The 14,596-nt window shown below is 53.6% G+C and overlaps 8 protein-coding genes across 12 annotated transcripts; 4 read left to right on the top strand and 4 right to left on the bottom strand.

Moving 5' to 3' along the window:
• Positions 1-28: 28 nt before the first annotated feature.
• KVP18_002641 (uncharacterized protein) lies at positions 29-508 on the bottom strand (the record flags this gene model as incomplete). Of its 2 annotated transcripts, none has more annotated exons than XM_067953691.1 (1): positions 29-508. In XM_067953691.1, the coding sequence occupies one exon, from the start codon at positions 506-508 to the stop codon at positions 29-31; it is 480 nt and encodes a 159-aa protein (XP_067807649.1). The 2 variants fall into 2 exon arrangements, with proteins under 2 accessions (XP_067807649.1, XP_067807648.1); XM_067953690.1 differs by having other exon boundaries at positions 33-508.
• Positions 509-586: 78 nt separating this feature from the next.
• On the bottom strand, positions 587-2,111 carry KVP18_002643 (uncharacterized protein; the record flags this gene model as incomplete). Of its 2 annotated transcripts, none has more annotated exons than XM_067953693.1 (2): positions 587-939; positions 968-2,111. In XM_067953693.1, the coding sequence occupies 2 exons, from the start codon at positions 2,109-2,111 to the stop codon at positions 587-589; spliced, it is 1,497 nt and encodes a 498-aa protein (XP_067807651.1).
• Positions 2,112-2,141: 30 nt separating this feature from the next.
• KVP18_002639 (uncharacterized protein) lies at positions 2,142-3,494 on the top strand (the record flags this gene model as incomplete). 2 transcript variants are annotated; one of them, XM_067953687.1, is made up of 1 exon in its annotated part: positions 2,142-3,494. In XM_067953687.1, the coding sequence occupies one exon, from the start codon at positions 2,142-2,144 to the stop codon at positions 3,492-3,494; it is 1,353 nt and encodes a 450-aa protein (XP_067807645.1). The 2 variants fall into 2 exon arrangements, with proteins under 2 accessions (XP_067807645.1, XP_067807646.1); XM_067953688.1 differs by having other exon boundaries at positions 2,196-3,494.
• Positions 3,495-3,754: 260 nt separating this feature from the next.
• KVP18_002637 (uncharacterized protein) lies at positions 3,755-5,266 on the top strand (the record flags this gene model as incomplete). 2 transcript variants are annotated; one of them, XM_067953685.1, is made up of 1 exon in its annotated part: positions 3,755-5,266. In XM_067953685.1, one exon carries the CDS (start codon positions 3,755-3,757, stop codon positions 5,264-5,266), a length of 1,512 nt encoding a protein of 503 aa, XP_067807643.1. The 2 variants fall into 2 exon arrangements, with proteins under 2 accessions (XP_067807643.1, XP_067807642.1); XM_067953684.1 differs by having other exon boundaries at positions 3,944-5,266.
• A 276-nt stretch (positions 5,267-5,542) lies between these two features.
• KVP18_002638 (uncharacterized protein) lies at positions 5,543-6,997 on the top strand (the record flags this gene model as incomplete). Its single annotated transcript, XM_067953686.1, has 1 exon — positions 5,543-6,997. One exon carries the CDS (start codon positions 5,543-5,545, stop codon positions 6,995-6,997), a length of 1,455 nt encoding a protein of 484 aa, XP_067807644.1.
• A 199-nt stretch (positions 6,998-7,196) lies between these two features.
• KVP18_002644 (uncharacterized protein) lies at positions 7,197-9,278 on the bottom strand (the record flags this gene model as incomplete). The annotated part of the gene is made up of 1 exon (XM_067953695.1): positions 7,197-9,278. The coding sequence occupies one exon, from the start codon at positions 9,276-9,278 to the stop codon at positions 7,197-7,199; it is 2,082 nt and encodes a 693-aa protein (XP_067807653.1).
• Positions 9,279-9,663: 385 nt separating this feature from the next.
• On the top strand, positions 9,664-12,688 carry KVP18_002642 (uncharacterized protein; the record flags this gene model as incomplete). The annotated part of the gene is made up of 3 exons (XM_067953692.1): positions 9,664-9,938; positions 9,966-10,065; positions 10,094-12,688. 3 exons carry the CDS (start codon positions 9,664-9,666, stop codon positions 12,686-12,688), a joined length of 2,970 nt encoding a protein of 989 aa, XP_067807650.1.
• Positions 12,689-12,761: 73 nt separating this feature from the next.
• Positions 12,762-14,300, bottom strand: KVP18_002640 (uncharacterized protein; the record flags this gene model as incomplete). Its single annotated transcript, XM_067953689.1, has 1 exon — positions 12,762-14,300. The coding sequence occupies one exon, from the start codon at positions 14,298-14,300 to the stop codon at positions 12,762-12,764; it is 1,539 nt and encodes a 512-aa protein (XP_067807647.1).
• Between the last annotated feature and the right edge of the window lie 296 nt (positions 14,301-14,596).

A 14,596-nucleotide genomic window follows, 5' to 3' on the forward strand; every position in this document is an offset into this window, starting at 1 on the left:
ATTTCTGCTTAGGAGATGTCGTTCGGGCTCACCCTTGCATGTCGTCCTCGTCATCGATGGCCATGGTATCAATTGAAGGCGTGCCGGAGTCCAAAGCCTGCAATGTGTCCGCGTTCGTGCGCTGCAACAAAAACTCCAGAGGGTGCGAGGCCGTGTTGTCTGGAGAGCTAAGGGAATCCGTCTCCTTCTCGGATCCCAGGTTGCAGGTTCCAGGATTTTCGGGAGTCACGTCGACGCTTTCCTGAGAAAGCCACCGCAGTACGGTACCTCTAGAGTCAAGAACTGCGAACTGGTACTGTACATGTGTTCTTGGCTCCACATAGACCGGTCTACTGGAATGCCAAAGCGGATAGACATCCGAGGAAGTGGTCAGCTTCAGACCCGCAGGAGGATTCCATTCTCCCAACTCCGCGATATTGCCAACGACCACGACTTGCTCACCAAAGCTAGTCGTGACCTCGGTGCTAAACAGTAGCGCGCAGCATGTAGACAAGTCACGTTTGCTCATGAATATCGTTGTTTTCAACGGCAGGATTCGCAAGCCTCTTTCGAGTTCCGCAACACAGCAGGCACCTCATCACTCAGTTCACTGTATAGACGTGGTGGCGCTTCTGACTGGCTGAGAGGCCTGCTGCTCCCTATAGTTTCCGACTCCGAGCCTGCCTCGCAAGATCTTCAACAACGCGGTCCTCACCAGCAAAGGCCTGCGAGCTACGTACCAGGTATAGTTTTCTTGGCAAGGCGGTCGCGTGGCGCTGCCGTCGTACACAATGAAGTCATCGTCCGCTTGCTCGATCAGATCTTGTAGGTTAGGCGGGGACCCAGGCTTGAACTCGCAGATCTCGTTCTCCAGTATGCGATCCAGAGGACTTTCAGGAGCGTTATCACTCGCCTCGAACAGCAACGAGACGACCATCTTGGCTTCGAACGCCTCCAAGTCTACGTGTCGCCGCCCTACGACTCTTACCGTCCAGGTCCTGAGGCAAGTCGTCCTCCGAGAAGGAGGCGGATACCGAAGCTGCCGACGGCACGCGTTGATGCACCAGCTGCACCTCGAGCACGTGCCGACAACCGTCCAGCAGGTGCTCAGCGGGCATGTGCAGATCTATGTTGTAGAGCGACCATCTTCGGTCACGAGTTTCGATCAGACACCCAAAGGGAGCTACAGGCATGAACGGAGGGTTGTAACGGTCGTTCTCGGCCTCAGTTCCGTGCACCTGGTATATGCCCCTCTCCTTGTCAACGATGGACTTGTAGGCCCCCGGCAGCAGAGTCTGGGGCGCCACAGCCGTCAAGTCCTCCGCGTTCATCCGGAGCCCAAGTGTCTCTTCAGGGGTTAGGTGGTGGTCGTAGTGGAACACTAGTTCCATGCGCGGGGAAGCCTGCTCATTGGTGCTGGTGTTTATGTCTATCGGGCTCTGTCTGGTGGGCGTCTTTGCAGCAATGGCCCAGTCGTGTCCTTGCTGAGAGTAGTCCCAGCGACGACCACCGTCCAGGCTGCCAGTCTCGTCGTCGTCCCCTCCTCCAAATACCTGTGTTAGGTGGTTGGTGAGAGTTGGAATCCGATCCGCAAACGCGTCCACGTATGTGTCCATTCTGTTCTCGATGTCGAAGCTGCCGCCAAAGACCTTTCCAGCCTCAAACAGCAGCGCTCCGAATGTGAGTCGAGGCCCAATAAGAATGCACTGAATGGTGGCGTTCTCACCCAACACCACAGCAAACAGCGATGGGCGTTCACCCAATCCCACGGCGTCGAGGTTGTCGATCATACCCATTGCATGCGCCAAGAAGTTCGGAGGATCGCTGAGCAAAGTAATAATGGGCTCGATCTGAAGCATCTTCGCCCAGGCTTTGAGGACGTAGGGGTCGTTAGGAGCGACGCAACAAATAGTCGGGACTCCCAACGACGACAGTTCTGAGTATCGATCTCGAATCGCTGAGATGATCTCGTCAGAGGACGTGGGCAGGAAAGCGCCAGGCACGCCAAGTAGAAGGCCGCCCTTTTGGAACACCTCCGCGATTGCTATGCGTCCAAGGTCTTGGAACACAAAGTGAGCCTCCGGGACTTGCTGTCCGATGGTGTAGGGCAGGAAGACAGAGGAGCGATTCATTCGTACGTGACAGATATTTGGTGAATCTGGATGCATTCGATTCCCTACGGATCCACCGTTTGGGAGTGGGTCGAGCACTACCTCATGCTGTGCACCAGATCGTCCAGAGTGCGCCTGCAGAAGCTCACCTCAATCGAATCGAAAGATCTTCGACATAGATTCGATACAAGGACGCATAAAAGCCTCCGACTTCCATGCTGGATTGAACTTAAAAAAGGCCAAGATACTGTGCAGGCTGTCGCCAAGCGAGGGCTGGTGGTTTCTGATTCGGGCCTTCGAGTCTCGTTCGGCAACGTGCACGTGACTGAGGACGGCGAATCTGACGTGAGGCAACTACGAGAGGGGATGGGAGCTCATCCTGTGCAGCTCAAGTTGATCCTGTGCTCTGTGGGAGTCGGACCGATGCAGCCTGTGAGCTCCTACGAGGAGGCGGAGCTGCGACTGGGCAGCCAGTCGCCCATGATCGAGAGCTTCTACGTGCAGAACACCCCAGAGTTTCCGGTATTGATCACCTCTTCCGACGGCGAATTAAAAATTCTACCTGACTGCGTATTTCGGAACGACTACCTTGTGTTCGACGCCAGCCAGATCTTGTCGCGTTACTATGTGGAGGCTATTTACGAGCCGGTCGATGCTGAACATTTCGCAGTGAGCCTGTGTGCGAACTGCAACGAGTCCCGCGCTGATTTATGGTGTGAGGCAGACCAAAGTCTCCTCTGCAGAGAATGCGATGGTCTGGTGCACTGCAATCGTATCGCTGCCATTCACAGACGAATTCCAGTTCACGAGTCTGTGACTGCGAAGGGGCGTTGTCGTATGCACCCTGAACGAGACAACAGCTTGTACTGCGTTTTGTGTGAGGTGGCTTGCTGCCAAGAGTGTTTGGGCGCACACAAACATGACGGAGACGAGACGTTGGTCTCCTTGGAGGAGACCTATCGAGAGGCAGTAGCCGCCTCTCTGGAAAACTACCCAGTCATTGAAGCCCGGAAGGCGCACATCGCCTCGCTGCTCGCTGCAGTGGACAGCGCCATCAGGCAAACAGAGAACGAGGCACGCGACAGCCTCACCAGCATCGACCAGGCACGACACAACGCCGAGGAGCAGGTAGAGTCCCGGGTGCGTGAGGAAATGGTGAGCGTTCTCTCTGCCGAGACACTTATCGAGCGCCGGCACGACCTTCTCAGTCACCACCACGAGTACATGAATTACGTAAAGCGGACAGAGTCCCCTGGGGACTTCATGAGGCTGTGGCTGCTGGACCAGCAGCTCCAGAAGGAGGAAGAATGCCAACACGAGGGGCTCAACCTGGCGATGGCCGAACTGGGGTCAACGATGCAGCCTCTTACGGTAACTTCAAATTTGAAACTCCACACCACATGAAGTTTAGAATTCCCCAACCTTTACGTATAGTTCGAAAGCCCTAGTAGCGTATGATCTGAGCAGCACAAGGGGAATTGTCAATAACGGGGGAAGTTCCTTTGTACTCTCCAGGAAAATCCCTATCCTCTAAACATCCATACTACGAAATCGGTACGACGAAATCTTGGTATTTACGAGGTAGTGACACGTGTTTACCCGTCACTTAAATACAGTGTGGGCTCTGTGGTCTACGTTACAGACAAACCCCAATTGGGACATTAATGGTAGCCGCAGCTAGCGATGAATCATCCAGCATTGCTCTTTCTGCTGCCAGCGCTACAAGTGCTGCCAGCGCTAGAAGTGCTGACGATAACGTTAAAGAGCCGGTCACCCTCACGCAACTCATTGACTTTCCGACGCTTTTTACGCCGTGCATGCTATGGCTGACCAGTAGTTGCACCTCCAGTTCGATGGGAATAGGCTCACAGGCTTTACTCCTAGATCCGGTGTATAAGGATGCCTTGGCTCCACACATCAACACCGTGTCTAGTATCGTTCTCATTGGAGGCATTTTTGGCCAACTGATCGGCGGAGCTCTGGCTGATTGGAAGGGCCGTAAAGTAGGAATCCTGGTGATGATGACTCTACAACTGTTAGGGCATTCCATGTACCTCTTTTGGTCTCCATCACCTCATGTCCTCATAGGTTTGATGTACGTCGGCCGTTTGGTTGCGGGGGTTGGGGGCAGTGGGTGCAATCCTATCACGATGGCTCTGGCCGTGGAGGGTGCCGTCAACGCGGAGGCTCGCACGTTGAGATCTACATTTACTGTCATGTTTATGAACGTCTCATTAGCGGTCGTGCCGTTGTGGACTGCCATTTTAGACAGCTGTGGATTACCCTACACGCTGTTGTGGAGATTCACCTTTGGATCCACGTTTATTCCTGCTGTGTTTGCTACCATCGGTATCCTGAGAACAGACGATTCCACCGAGTTCCGAGCGGCAAAGGCTGCCAAGCTTGAGGCGGCAAAGGCTGCTAAGCTTGAGGCGACAAAGGCAAGTGAAGCCGCTGCTGCTCTCGTTGAGCAGACCTCGCGGTCGATGTCTGGCAGTTTTTCCAGCGGGTTGAGCCACGCACCAATACATGTGAGGATGTGCTCAAGCAGCAACCTTGCCCGACTCCTCTATGGAGTCGTAGCCATGTCCATCATTAACATGAGTCTTTACGGGTTCGTGATGTGTGCTCCGCTTGTTTCCCGTGACTCGCTGGGCCTGCAAGGATTCCAGGGCACTGCGTGGGGCAGCGCCATTTTTGGGTTCGCTGGATGTGTCTCCATGGCCTGCAGTATACCTCTTCTTATGCGTAAGGACAATCTTTGGATCCAAAAGGCCGGCTACGCGTTGCAGACTCCTACTGTACTTGTGTTCGGCCTTGTGGTCTACGGCGCCGGCCATTTCGAGGTAAGCTGGCTGGAGTTTGTTGGTTTCCTCGTCGCGTTCATGGTAAGTTACTCGGGTGCCCCCATCTTGTCCTTCTCCTATGTTCCGACTATTTTTCCGGTACAAATTCGAGGACTCTTTACTGCGATTTGCCTATGCATTTCAGTCATCGCGGCTTTTGCGTCGTCGATATTCTCACCCAAGATATACGACAGCCAAGGGCCGTGGTTGGTCCTGGTTACCGTAGCCTGCCTGACAAGCATTCTGTTCTGCCAGATCTGGTTTTTGTACGTGACGCCAGCGGCTGTAGTACACATTCGGACAAGCCAAGACGAATCGTCAAAAGTTTGATCTGATCTGGCTTTTACAGTCATTTTAAAAAGTTTCAACTGCTTCACAAATTGGAGCTTTCTCTCGAGCGTCTGCTTGTTTTTTGCCACCAAGTGAGCATATGTGAGTAAGTCTTGCTCAGACACGAATGCTACTCAATTCAATGGAACGACCTGCCCTGACGTCCTAAACTTCCTCTGGAATCACCCCGACGCTTTAGACTCCACACTGACGTAAGGAAAATGTTTCATGTGGCAGATATAGAGTTAGAACAAACAAACCCACATTAAATGCACCATGTCAACCGACAACTCGTCAACCACATTCAGCGGCGTCTCCGGTTCTGATGATGCCAGTGACGATGCCAAAGAGGATGAGCATGTTACACTCTTGCAACTCATTGACTTGCCCACGCTCATCACGCCATGTATGATCTGGCTGACCAGTGGTTGCACCTCCAGTTCGGTAGGCTTGGGCTCCCAAGCTTTACTCCTAGATCCGGTGTACAAGGATGCTTTGGCTCCCTACGTCAACAGCCTTTCTAGTATCGTTCTCATTGGAGGCATTATTGGCCAACTGCTCGGCGGAGCTCTGGCTGATTGGAAGGGCCGAAAAGTAGGAATCCTAGTGATGATGACGCTACAACTGCTAGGGCATGCCATGTACCTCTTTTGGTCTCCGTCACCTGATGTCCTCATAGGTTTGATGTACGTCGGCCGTTTCATCGCGGGGGTTGGGGGCAGTGGGTGCAATCCTATCACGATGGCTCTGGCCGTGGAGGGTGCCGTCAACGCGGAGGCTCGCACGTTGAGATCTACATTTACTGTCATGTTTATGAGCGTTTCACTGACGCTCGTGCCGTTGTGGACTGCCATTTTAGACACCTGTGGAGTACCCTACACGCTGTTGTGGAGGTTTACCTTTGGATTCGTCTTTATCCCTGCCGTGTTCTCGTACATTGGCATCCTCAGAACAGAAGATTCTCCTGAGTATCAGGCAGCTATGGCTGCCAAGCTTGAGCTGGCAAATGCAAGTGATGCTGCTGCCCACGTTGAGCCGACATCGCTCTCGCAGCTGTCTGCCAGTTTTACGTCAGGCGCAGTATCCCAGCCAGCTCAGGTGAAACTGTGGTCTCCCAACAACCTACTCCGACTTCTCTATGGAGTTGTCATTATGCTTGTCATCAATGTCGTTCTTTACGGGTTCATCATGTCCGCCCCTCTTGTTTCTCGCGACACGCTCGGTCTGGAAGGATTCCAGGGAACTGCCTGGGGTAGCACCTTGTTTGGAGCCGTCGGGATTGTTTTCATGGTAGGCTCTCTACCGCTGCTATATCACAAGGACACTCTTTGGATTCAAAAGGCTGGGTACGTGGTGCAGACCCCTGGACTTCTCCTTATGGCCCTCCTTGTCTTCTGCGGCGCCCAGTTCGATTTGAAATGGCTAGAGTTCACCGGCTTCCTCCTCGCATTCATGTTGGGGTTTTCTGTTGCTACTCTGCTGACCTTCGCCTACGTTCCTACTATCTATCCAGTGCAAATCCGTGGGTTGTTTACTGCGATTTGCCTGTGCGTAGGAGTCGTTGCGGCCTTCATCGCATCGCTTATGACGCCCAGCCTTTATGACCATCAAGGGGCGTGGCTCTTGCTCGTTTGTGCGGCATGCTTGATGAGCATTCTATTCTGTCAGATATGGTTTTTCTACATGGAGCCAGCTGCGGTAATCCAAAAAGGCGACGAGGCTAAGGTTTAACGTGCATAACGAAGTGGCTTTGAGAAGTTTATAGTTTGTTTATGATCGACAACACTGCTTTTGCCTTTCTTTCGATCGTGCGCAGAGCCAATCAACTTCTAGAGGGTCATCACCGGCCATAAAGAATTTCATATCATGCTCAAAGGCCTTAACACGCCATCCGTGTGTGTCTCCGCACCACATGCCGCCCGTGTGGTGTCTACTGCGACCACACTGCTTTTTGGTGTTCAGAAGCGTACTGCTCCACCAGTAGGCACGCTTTCCTCCGATCATGCTCGTAAAGCCAATCGATGGCTCTCTCCTTCGCTTCTAGAGGGTCATCACCGGCCATAAAAAATTTCATATCTTGCTCAAAGGCCTTAACACGCCATCCGTGTGTGTTTCCGCACCACATAATGCCGCTGTAGCCGGATTTGGAAGATGACCCATCAGCTGCCCGTCCACACGTCAGCTGCCAGGTTACTGCATCCACCAACGCCTCCTTCCGCAATCCATTACCGACGGGGAACACTCTGCGGATGTCCACGCGACGACGATTGTCCCGGAAAAGCTTCCACGTTTCGGTGTCAGGGCACCAATTTACCTGTCGCACCATGTTTTCATCACGTTGGCTGAGCCTGCGTTTCGTCTGTACGGAGCGTGCAGGGATCTTGCAACTCAGCTGTTGCTTCAGATGGGCAATGGGGTCTTCGGTGGTGCGCTGAAGTTCCAAGAGCAGGTGCTCTACTCCATGGCGTGCAACCAGCACGTCTTGCTCTTTCTGGTATTTGGTGGCGACGGCAAATGCTGCTTCTTGACCTATGCCGGTTGCATAGAAGACCTTCGCCTTGGACACGATACTCTTCTGCACAGACCAACACTGGCGCTGCGTATTCCAGTTGATGCCTCGGCGTGAGCGTTTCTGCTTGGTTCGCATTAACTTCTGACGCCAGATTGCTGCTTGAATGAGCGCTTCCTTCTCGCCCGCGGTGCCTGCGTGGAACAATTTCGGTTCCTTGGCGTTTTGACCGATCACAGCCCAGCAGCGGCGGTCCACCAACCAGTGAACGTCACGAACGTAATTCCAACAACTCACACTGGCATCCCGAGCATTCCTAGGTTTGCTGTTGTCGTCAGCCATGAGAATCGTTGTTTCTGGGGCCTCATTCCCAGCTGTGTCATCGATAGTAGTTATTGCTTGAATGAGCGGTTCCTGCTCGCCAGAGGTGCCAGGACGAACGTAATTCCAACAACTCACACTGGCATCCCGAGCATTCCTAGGTTTGCTGTTGTGGTCAGCCATGAGAATCGTTGTTTCTGGGGCCTCATTCCCGGCAGTGTCATCAATAGAAGTTGTGACAACAGGAAACCCTGTTTCATCAGCTGTGACGTTAATCTTGGAAGTTGAAGCAGCGATATCGGAACCAAGCCGTTTATCAGCAGTGGAGCGAGCCACAACCCAATCTTGCTCTTCTAGATAATTCACCGCGGCTCGCAGCGCCCCCTCAATCCCAAGCTCAGCGACGCTGAACCACTCACAGGTTTTCTTGAAGCTCGGAAAGGTATACTGCGCTCGGTACGTGGCCGTCCGTCTGTCGTAGCTGACACCTCGAGGAAGCCCATTGATGCTGAGCCTATGGTTGCGCTGGTGGCCCAGTCTCCACGCTTCAGCTACGATGAACGTATCTCGGAACGTCGAGCCGGACTCGACGGAGAACGACCTTCGTGCCTGATCACGAGAGCAGCGGACAACCCAACTGTTGGCTTTCTTGTTCCAGCGGTTAGTAAGTGTGTACCTCTCACCGCGCCGCTGCCTTGAAGGGGATCTACCACCAGATTGTACGGGGTCTGGTCGTTTCTCGGGTTCCGTGTCGAAGAGACTCGCAGCCAGCAAGCGGGGGTTGACGGTGTCCAGGTCCAAATTCTGTTGGGCCGGCTCCATGTCGCCGTTCCACGGAATGCGGACGTGTGAGGTGGCCTCAGTTCCCAGGTCAGCTTTGAAAGCCGCCTCATGGGTGCGTTTTCCATTGCCAAGACTTGGTCCAGTGACGGTGATGGTAGATCTGGCAAGACAGTCGCTCAGAGACCTGGCCTCCTTGACGACCCCGAGGGTATGCGCGCTTAACAGAGGATCCCATGCAACCGGCTTCGGATCGTTACGCTCCGCCTCCATTCCAGGCGTGTCGTCAAGTAAACAGGTGTCGTTTACAGTCGTGTCGTCAAGTAAACAGGTGCCGTTTACAGTCGTGTCGTCAAGTAAACAGGTATCGTCGAATATGTTTACAGTCGTGTCGTCGAACATATTTAAGTCGAAATCCCCGTAGCCCCAGTCTGTCAAGTCAGGTGCGACCGACGAGGCCGGGAGATCCAACTCCACTCGCACCCCGCCATTGTTTCTGGGTGTGACCTGATTTTCATTTTGGAGGCCCCGATATTCTTGGATCCTCAACGAGCCTAGGATCAGGCTCCCCAGCCCTGATGCGCTGTCGTCGGAGCCAGCTTGATGGAGTCTCATGGATTTGTGTCATTTTGACTGGCGGACCCAGTGAACTCGACGACATTACACCATGAAGCCAAACAATGTCACCTGTTTCGACTCGTACATGTGGGAGTCAGCTTTCTTTCCTTACCGATGAGTCTTAGGTACTTGTTGGAATAGGCCCACGTGTAATGGCCAATTGTCAGTTATGCCTCCAAAAACCAAAGCCAAGGGAGCAGCTAAGTATCTGATGCGCGCTAGCAGCGCGGTTAACGCTACTATAGGCGGCAAGGTGGCGAAGAACCTCTGCGTTTGGACTGACAAGGGACCACTGGCTGGTCAGGAGGCTGTTGTTTTTACAAAGTGTATTGTACTTCCCGACTCCGACGCGACTACGGTCTCTTTACGCCCCGTGGACTCCAAACTCGACCAGACGCCCTTCAAAGTCCCCGTCCAGCAGTGTTTCAACGCCAACGATATCGAGTGGGAAGCTTCATAATAATAATTCAGCGATGTTGAGGCAATCAAGGACATCGGCAGTCTCGTACATGAGAATACCGCTGCAGTTCTAGACCTTCTCCGGCAGCGCTACCTGAAAGACCAGATTTACGTAGGCCCTCATGTGAGGATTCACACAGACCACCGCTGACCCGCTTCTCATCGCAATCAACCCGTTCCGAGATCTGGGAAACTGTCGTGACACCGATATCAAGAAGTACAAGACGGCTCCGGATCTGATGCGCCTGCAGCCCCATACCTTTGGAATTTCGCGGCAAGCAGTGGACAACCTGTTTACGGCCAAGAAGAGCCAAGCAATCGTTGTCACAGGGGAGTCGGGCGCAGGGAAAACCGAGGCTACCAAACACTGCATGCGCTACTTTGCTTTTCGCGACGGCATGTCTGGCGAGTCGGCCATTCAAAAGGCTATAATGGCTGCTAATCCGGTGCTCGAAGCATTTGGCAACGCGAAGACGTCTCGAAACAACAACAGCTCTCGATTCGGTCGGTTTATGATGTTGCAGCTGGCGTCTAAGGGAGGTATTGAGTACGGAACCGTGAAGGGGTTCCTCCTCGAGAAAGTACGGGTTGTTTCCCAAGAGGCCGATGAGAGGTCATATCACATCTTTTATCAGCTGACGAAGAGTACACCAGCCAGCTTGAAGTCAAGGTACAAGCTGCTTGACGTCACCAAATACAAGTCCTTGATCGGTGGAGGCACCTACGATGCGCCCGGAATCGACGACAGTAAGGAGTACGAAGAGGTCTGCCAGTCGTTTCTCAGCATGCAGCTCTCGGAAAGTGAGATCGACGCAATCTGGTCCATCGTCTCTGGCGTGCTGCTGCTCGGCAATGTAGCATTCGAATCGGTGCAGCTTGACGGCGTGGAAGCGGCAGCGATCTCTGACGCTGATGAGAAGGTGCTCCAGAACGCGTGCGACTTGCTATTCATGGGTAACAACACCATCAAGGTCAGTGAAGCCTTTTTGGTCACAGAGCGTAAGGTCGGGACAGAGACGATCCGACAGCGCGTTTCGTCTGGGGACGCACGGATGTTGAAGGATTCTTTGTCGAAGGCGTACTACAACCAGCTCTTCCAGTGGATCATCGCTAAACTGAACAACAAAATCGAGCCGCCATCCGGGTTCGATGTCTTCATGGGCATGCTGGATATATTTGGCTTCGAGGTCTTCGACCACAACTCGCTGGAGCAGCTGCTGATCAACGTTACAAACGAGTTCCTTCAAAAGAACTTCACGGATGTTGTCTTCGAGAAGGAGTCGCGCATTTATCGAGAGGAGGGCGTCGCTACGACAGAGCTGCGATTCACCTCGAACGCCCATATCATTGAAGCGCTCATTGGCAAACGCGGCTCTGTGTTCTCCGCGCTCGAAGACGCCTGCGTTGCCAAAGGCAACACCGACGCCAACTTCGTGAACGTGTGTTCCAGGACTATAGCCAAGAACGTCTTCTCACTGAGCAACAGGGGCAAGACTTGCTTCAAGATCACACACACCATCTCCGATATTGAGTACGATGCCGCGGGTTTCATTGGCAAGAACATGGACTTGCTCAAGGCAGAGCTGGCCGAGTGCTGTCATGCTGCGGAGTCCCCTGTGGTGACTGCCATGTTCTCTGAGGTGGAGGTGGTACGTGGAAAGCTGGCGAAGGGCCAGTTGATTGCCAGTCAATTCTTAAAGCAGCTGGACGAGATGATGTCGATCATCCTATCGACTGAACCGCACTTCATTCGGTGTCTGAAGCCTAATGACACCAAGAAGTACCACGATTTCCACGCGACAAAGGTTCTCAACCAACTATTCTCCCTTTCAATCCTGGAGGCGCTGCAGCTGAAGAAGGTCGGGTTCAGCTACAAGAGGGGTTTCTTCGAATTCGCCCAGCAGTTTAGGTTCGTCAACATGGGAATCACTAACGACATCAACGACGCGTATGCTAAGAGGGACACGGATCGCGTCAAGCAGCTAGCGGTGACCCTGTGCACACAGATGTCCCAGGACAAAAAATTCACCCAAGGAAAGGAGTGGGAAGTCGGAAAAACTATGATCTTCCTCAAGTCGGAGACCCAGCATGCTTTCCTGGCTGTCCAACGGCTGATGCTGCAGCAGTACGAACCGCTGGTCAACCTCATCGAAGCCATGTGGGAGCTGAAGAGCCTGAAGGAGGCAGCTAAATGCAGACATCGACCCACGGTCAGAGTTCAGGCTCACGCCCGGAAGGCCTATGTCCAAAGATGCCGACAAAACTGTGCTCCCATGGCGGAAGTGCGGTCCCGAATGCTGCCGTTCACTCGAGTGATGCTGCATGGCCGTGCGTTGGAAGCGTACGAGAGTTTTTTAACCTCTAGGACAGAATACATCCCTGAGACGCCAAGTCACCTAAAATGTGTTCCCCGTAATGTCCAGCCCTTGGAGCTCTTGCTTGATACCGAGGCCGATGCTCTGGGAGCGTTCACCGAGCGTGACGTCGACATCGAGGGCCTGGTCTGGGACCACGATAATGTTATGGCTCCGCGCGGCCCGCCCGTTCCCGCGCTCCAACTGGACTCAAGACCTCCGAAAGCCGACGGGCGGACCCTGAAAACCCGCCTGCAGACGGTTGGCAGTCGCCTACGATCACTGTCGAAGGGGGGGTCAATGCGGCAGGATACGATGTCGAATCGCGGCTTCGACGCGAGGACGGTGCGATCTGCGGTTCGAGATATTGAAAGGTGCTGATGATGTGAGTTTTGGTTTTTAAAATTTATTTGAATTTCCAATCCAATTTTATGTTGAGTACTTTTCTCAATTATTAACAGAGAGGTATGACGCTGCCGTCGGCTTTCTGCAGTTCCACACCTTTACCTGGGAAAACAGCGAATGCCTGGTTTTTGAAGTCTTCCACTGTTGCGTTCTCAATGCCTTTGGCAGGCACTGGAATCACAATGTCGGACTGGCCCTCCATCTTTAACCGAAGGGCGGGAATGAGGTAAGATTCGACCATGTGCTTGATGAAGCTTTCAACCTCAGCGGTTTTGACCAGCGACACAGTGCAGCCGCCCCATCCGGCTCCTGTCAGACGGGACCCAAAAGCACCCCCCTCGCGGGCCAGCTTGGTAACGTTGTTGAGTTGGTCACTGGAGCATTCGAAGAGAGATGTGAGACTTTCATGCGACTGGTTCATCAGCTCGCCCAGTTTCACAGCCTTCTCTTCGGCGGTGGCCTCCGAGTTGCACACTACCTCGAACTCCTCCACTCGCATGGTTTCCTCGAACACATGCAAACACCGCCGCATCACCTCGAACGAGTCGTTCAGGAACCACACGTCCTCCCCCACGTACTGCAGCAGCGTCTGTCTCTTTGCGTCGGGGAAGACAGCCTCCACATCATCCTTCGTCATGCATGTGCTCTTGAGGAGGTCCCTAGTCAGGTTAGCCATCTCGACAAGAGATTTCCCCAGGTACTGCTGCACCTGCCTTAAAACGTAGGTGGTGTCAGCACCGTCGAGGTCAGCAGGCGCATCCAACCCGAGAGTGTCGCATCCGCGTTTCAACAGTAAGTACGCTCCTACTCTTAGCTCGAAAACACGCTTGTTGTACATGAAGGGAGCATCGCGAGCCTTCGCTGCGGGCTCGCAAGTATTGACAACAACGAGGCTCGTGCCTTCAGGCATACAATTGCAATGCACTTTGAGGGGTTTGAATTCGATCTTCAAGGCCTTGCCCACCTCAGACAAGCAGATGGCGGCTTGGTCCATTCCACCGCCAGCAGTTCCGGAGTGTCGTTCAGCTTCGGTAACTAGAACGGCCAGCTGATTCCGATTGAAAGGCAGCACTCCCCAGAAACACGAGCCCACAGCGAGAGCGCTGGCTACACACAGCGCTGAGGAGGAGGAGACGCCGGAAGCGATTGGCACGTTCCCCTGAACCAGAATCCGCAGCCGCGGTAGCCGCTCGCGTATTTCCGCGGAAACGCAGGCATCTGCGAGTCCTTTCGTTCCGTCAATGACCTTCCCAGCGCGTTCGATGTCGCCGGTGATTAAGTACTCCACACAGCCAAGGTACGCCGCGACGACGTAGTTCCACCATGTGCCTTTCGGCCCCACGCGGATGTTGGCGTAGTCCGCCCCTGAGTCGAAAGTTTCGTACTCTGATTCCGCATGCTGAATCACCAGCAGAGATCCCGTGAGGGTCTTCGCGACGCCCACATCAATGTGGTGGTTGATTGCGCATGGAAAGACGGGGTAGTATTGGTGATCTACATGCTCTCCGATAATGTTGACGCGACCGGGGGCCTGTACCACGAACTCGGGTGAAATACCAAACTTCTGGAGGAACGTTTCAGCAGCCATTGAAGAATGAGGAATATGCTATTAAGTGACGTGTGAGCAGCCATGTTTGATTGGACATTGAACACGTCATCAGAACCCGAACGTAGCCGCTTCTCGCCACTCAGAGAGTGCCTCGAAGAGCGTGTCTCTCTGATTCCGCAGCTTGAACTTCACGACCATCTCTAGGGGAGCGCGCTCCTGCTGGGTCAGCCCTCCAAGCAGTAGCAAGAACCCGTCAGTTTTGATGGTGCCCTTCTGCAGAAGGTCCTGAGACCATGGACTCAGTGCTTGCTTCGCGACGGTCTTGATACGACTAG

Source organism: the organism of the source record quoted next, assembly GCF_019968955.1.
Source record: "MAG: Porospora cf. gigantea A chromosome Unknown PgA_NODE_577_length_14596_cov_337.254, whole genome shotgun sequence".
In the NCBI taxonomy this organism is placed as follows: Eukaryota; Apicomplexa; class Conoidasida; order Eugregarinorida; family Porosporidae; genus Porospora; species Porospora cf. gigantea A.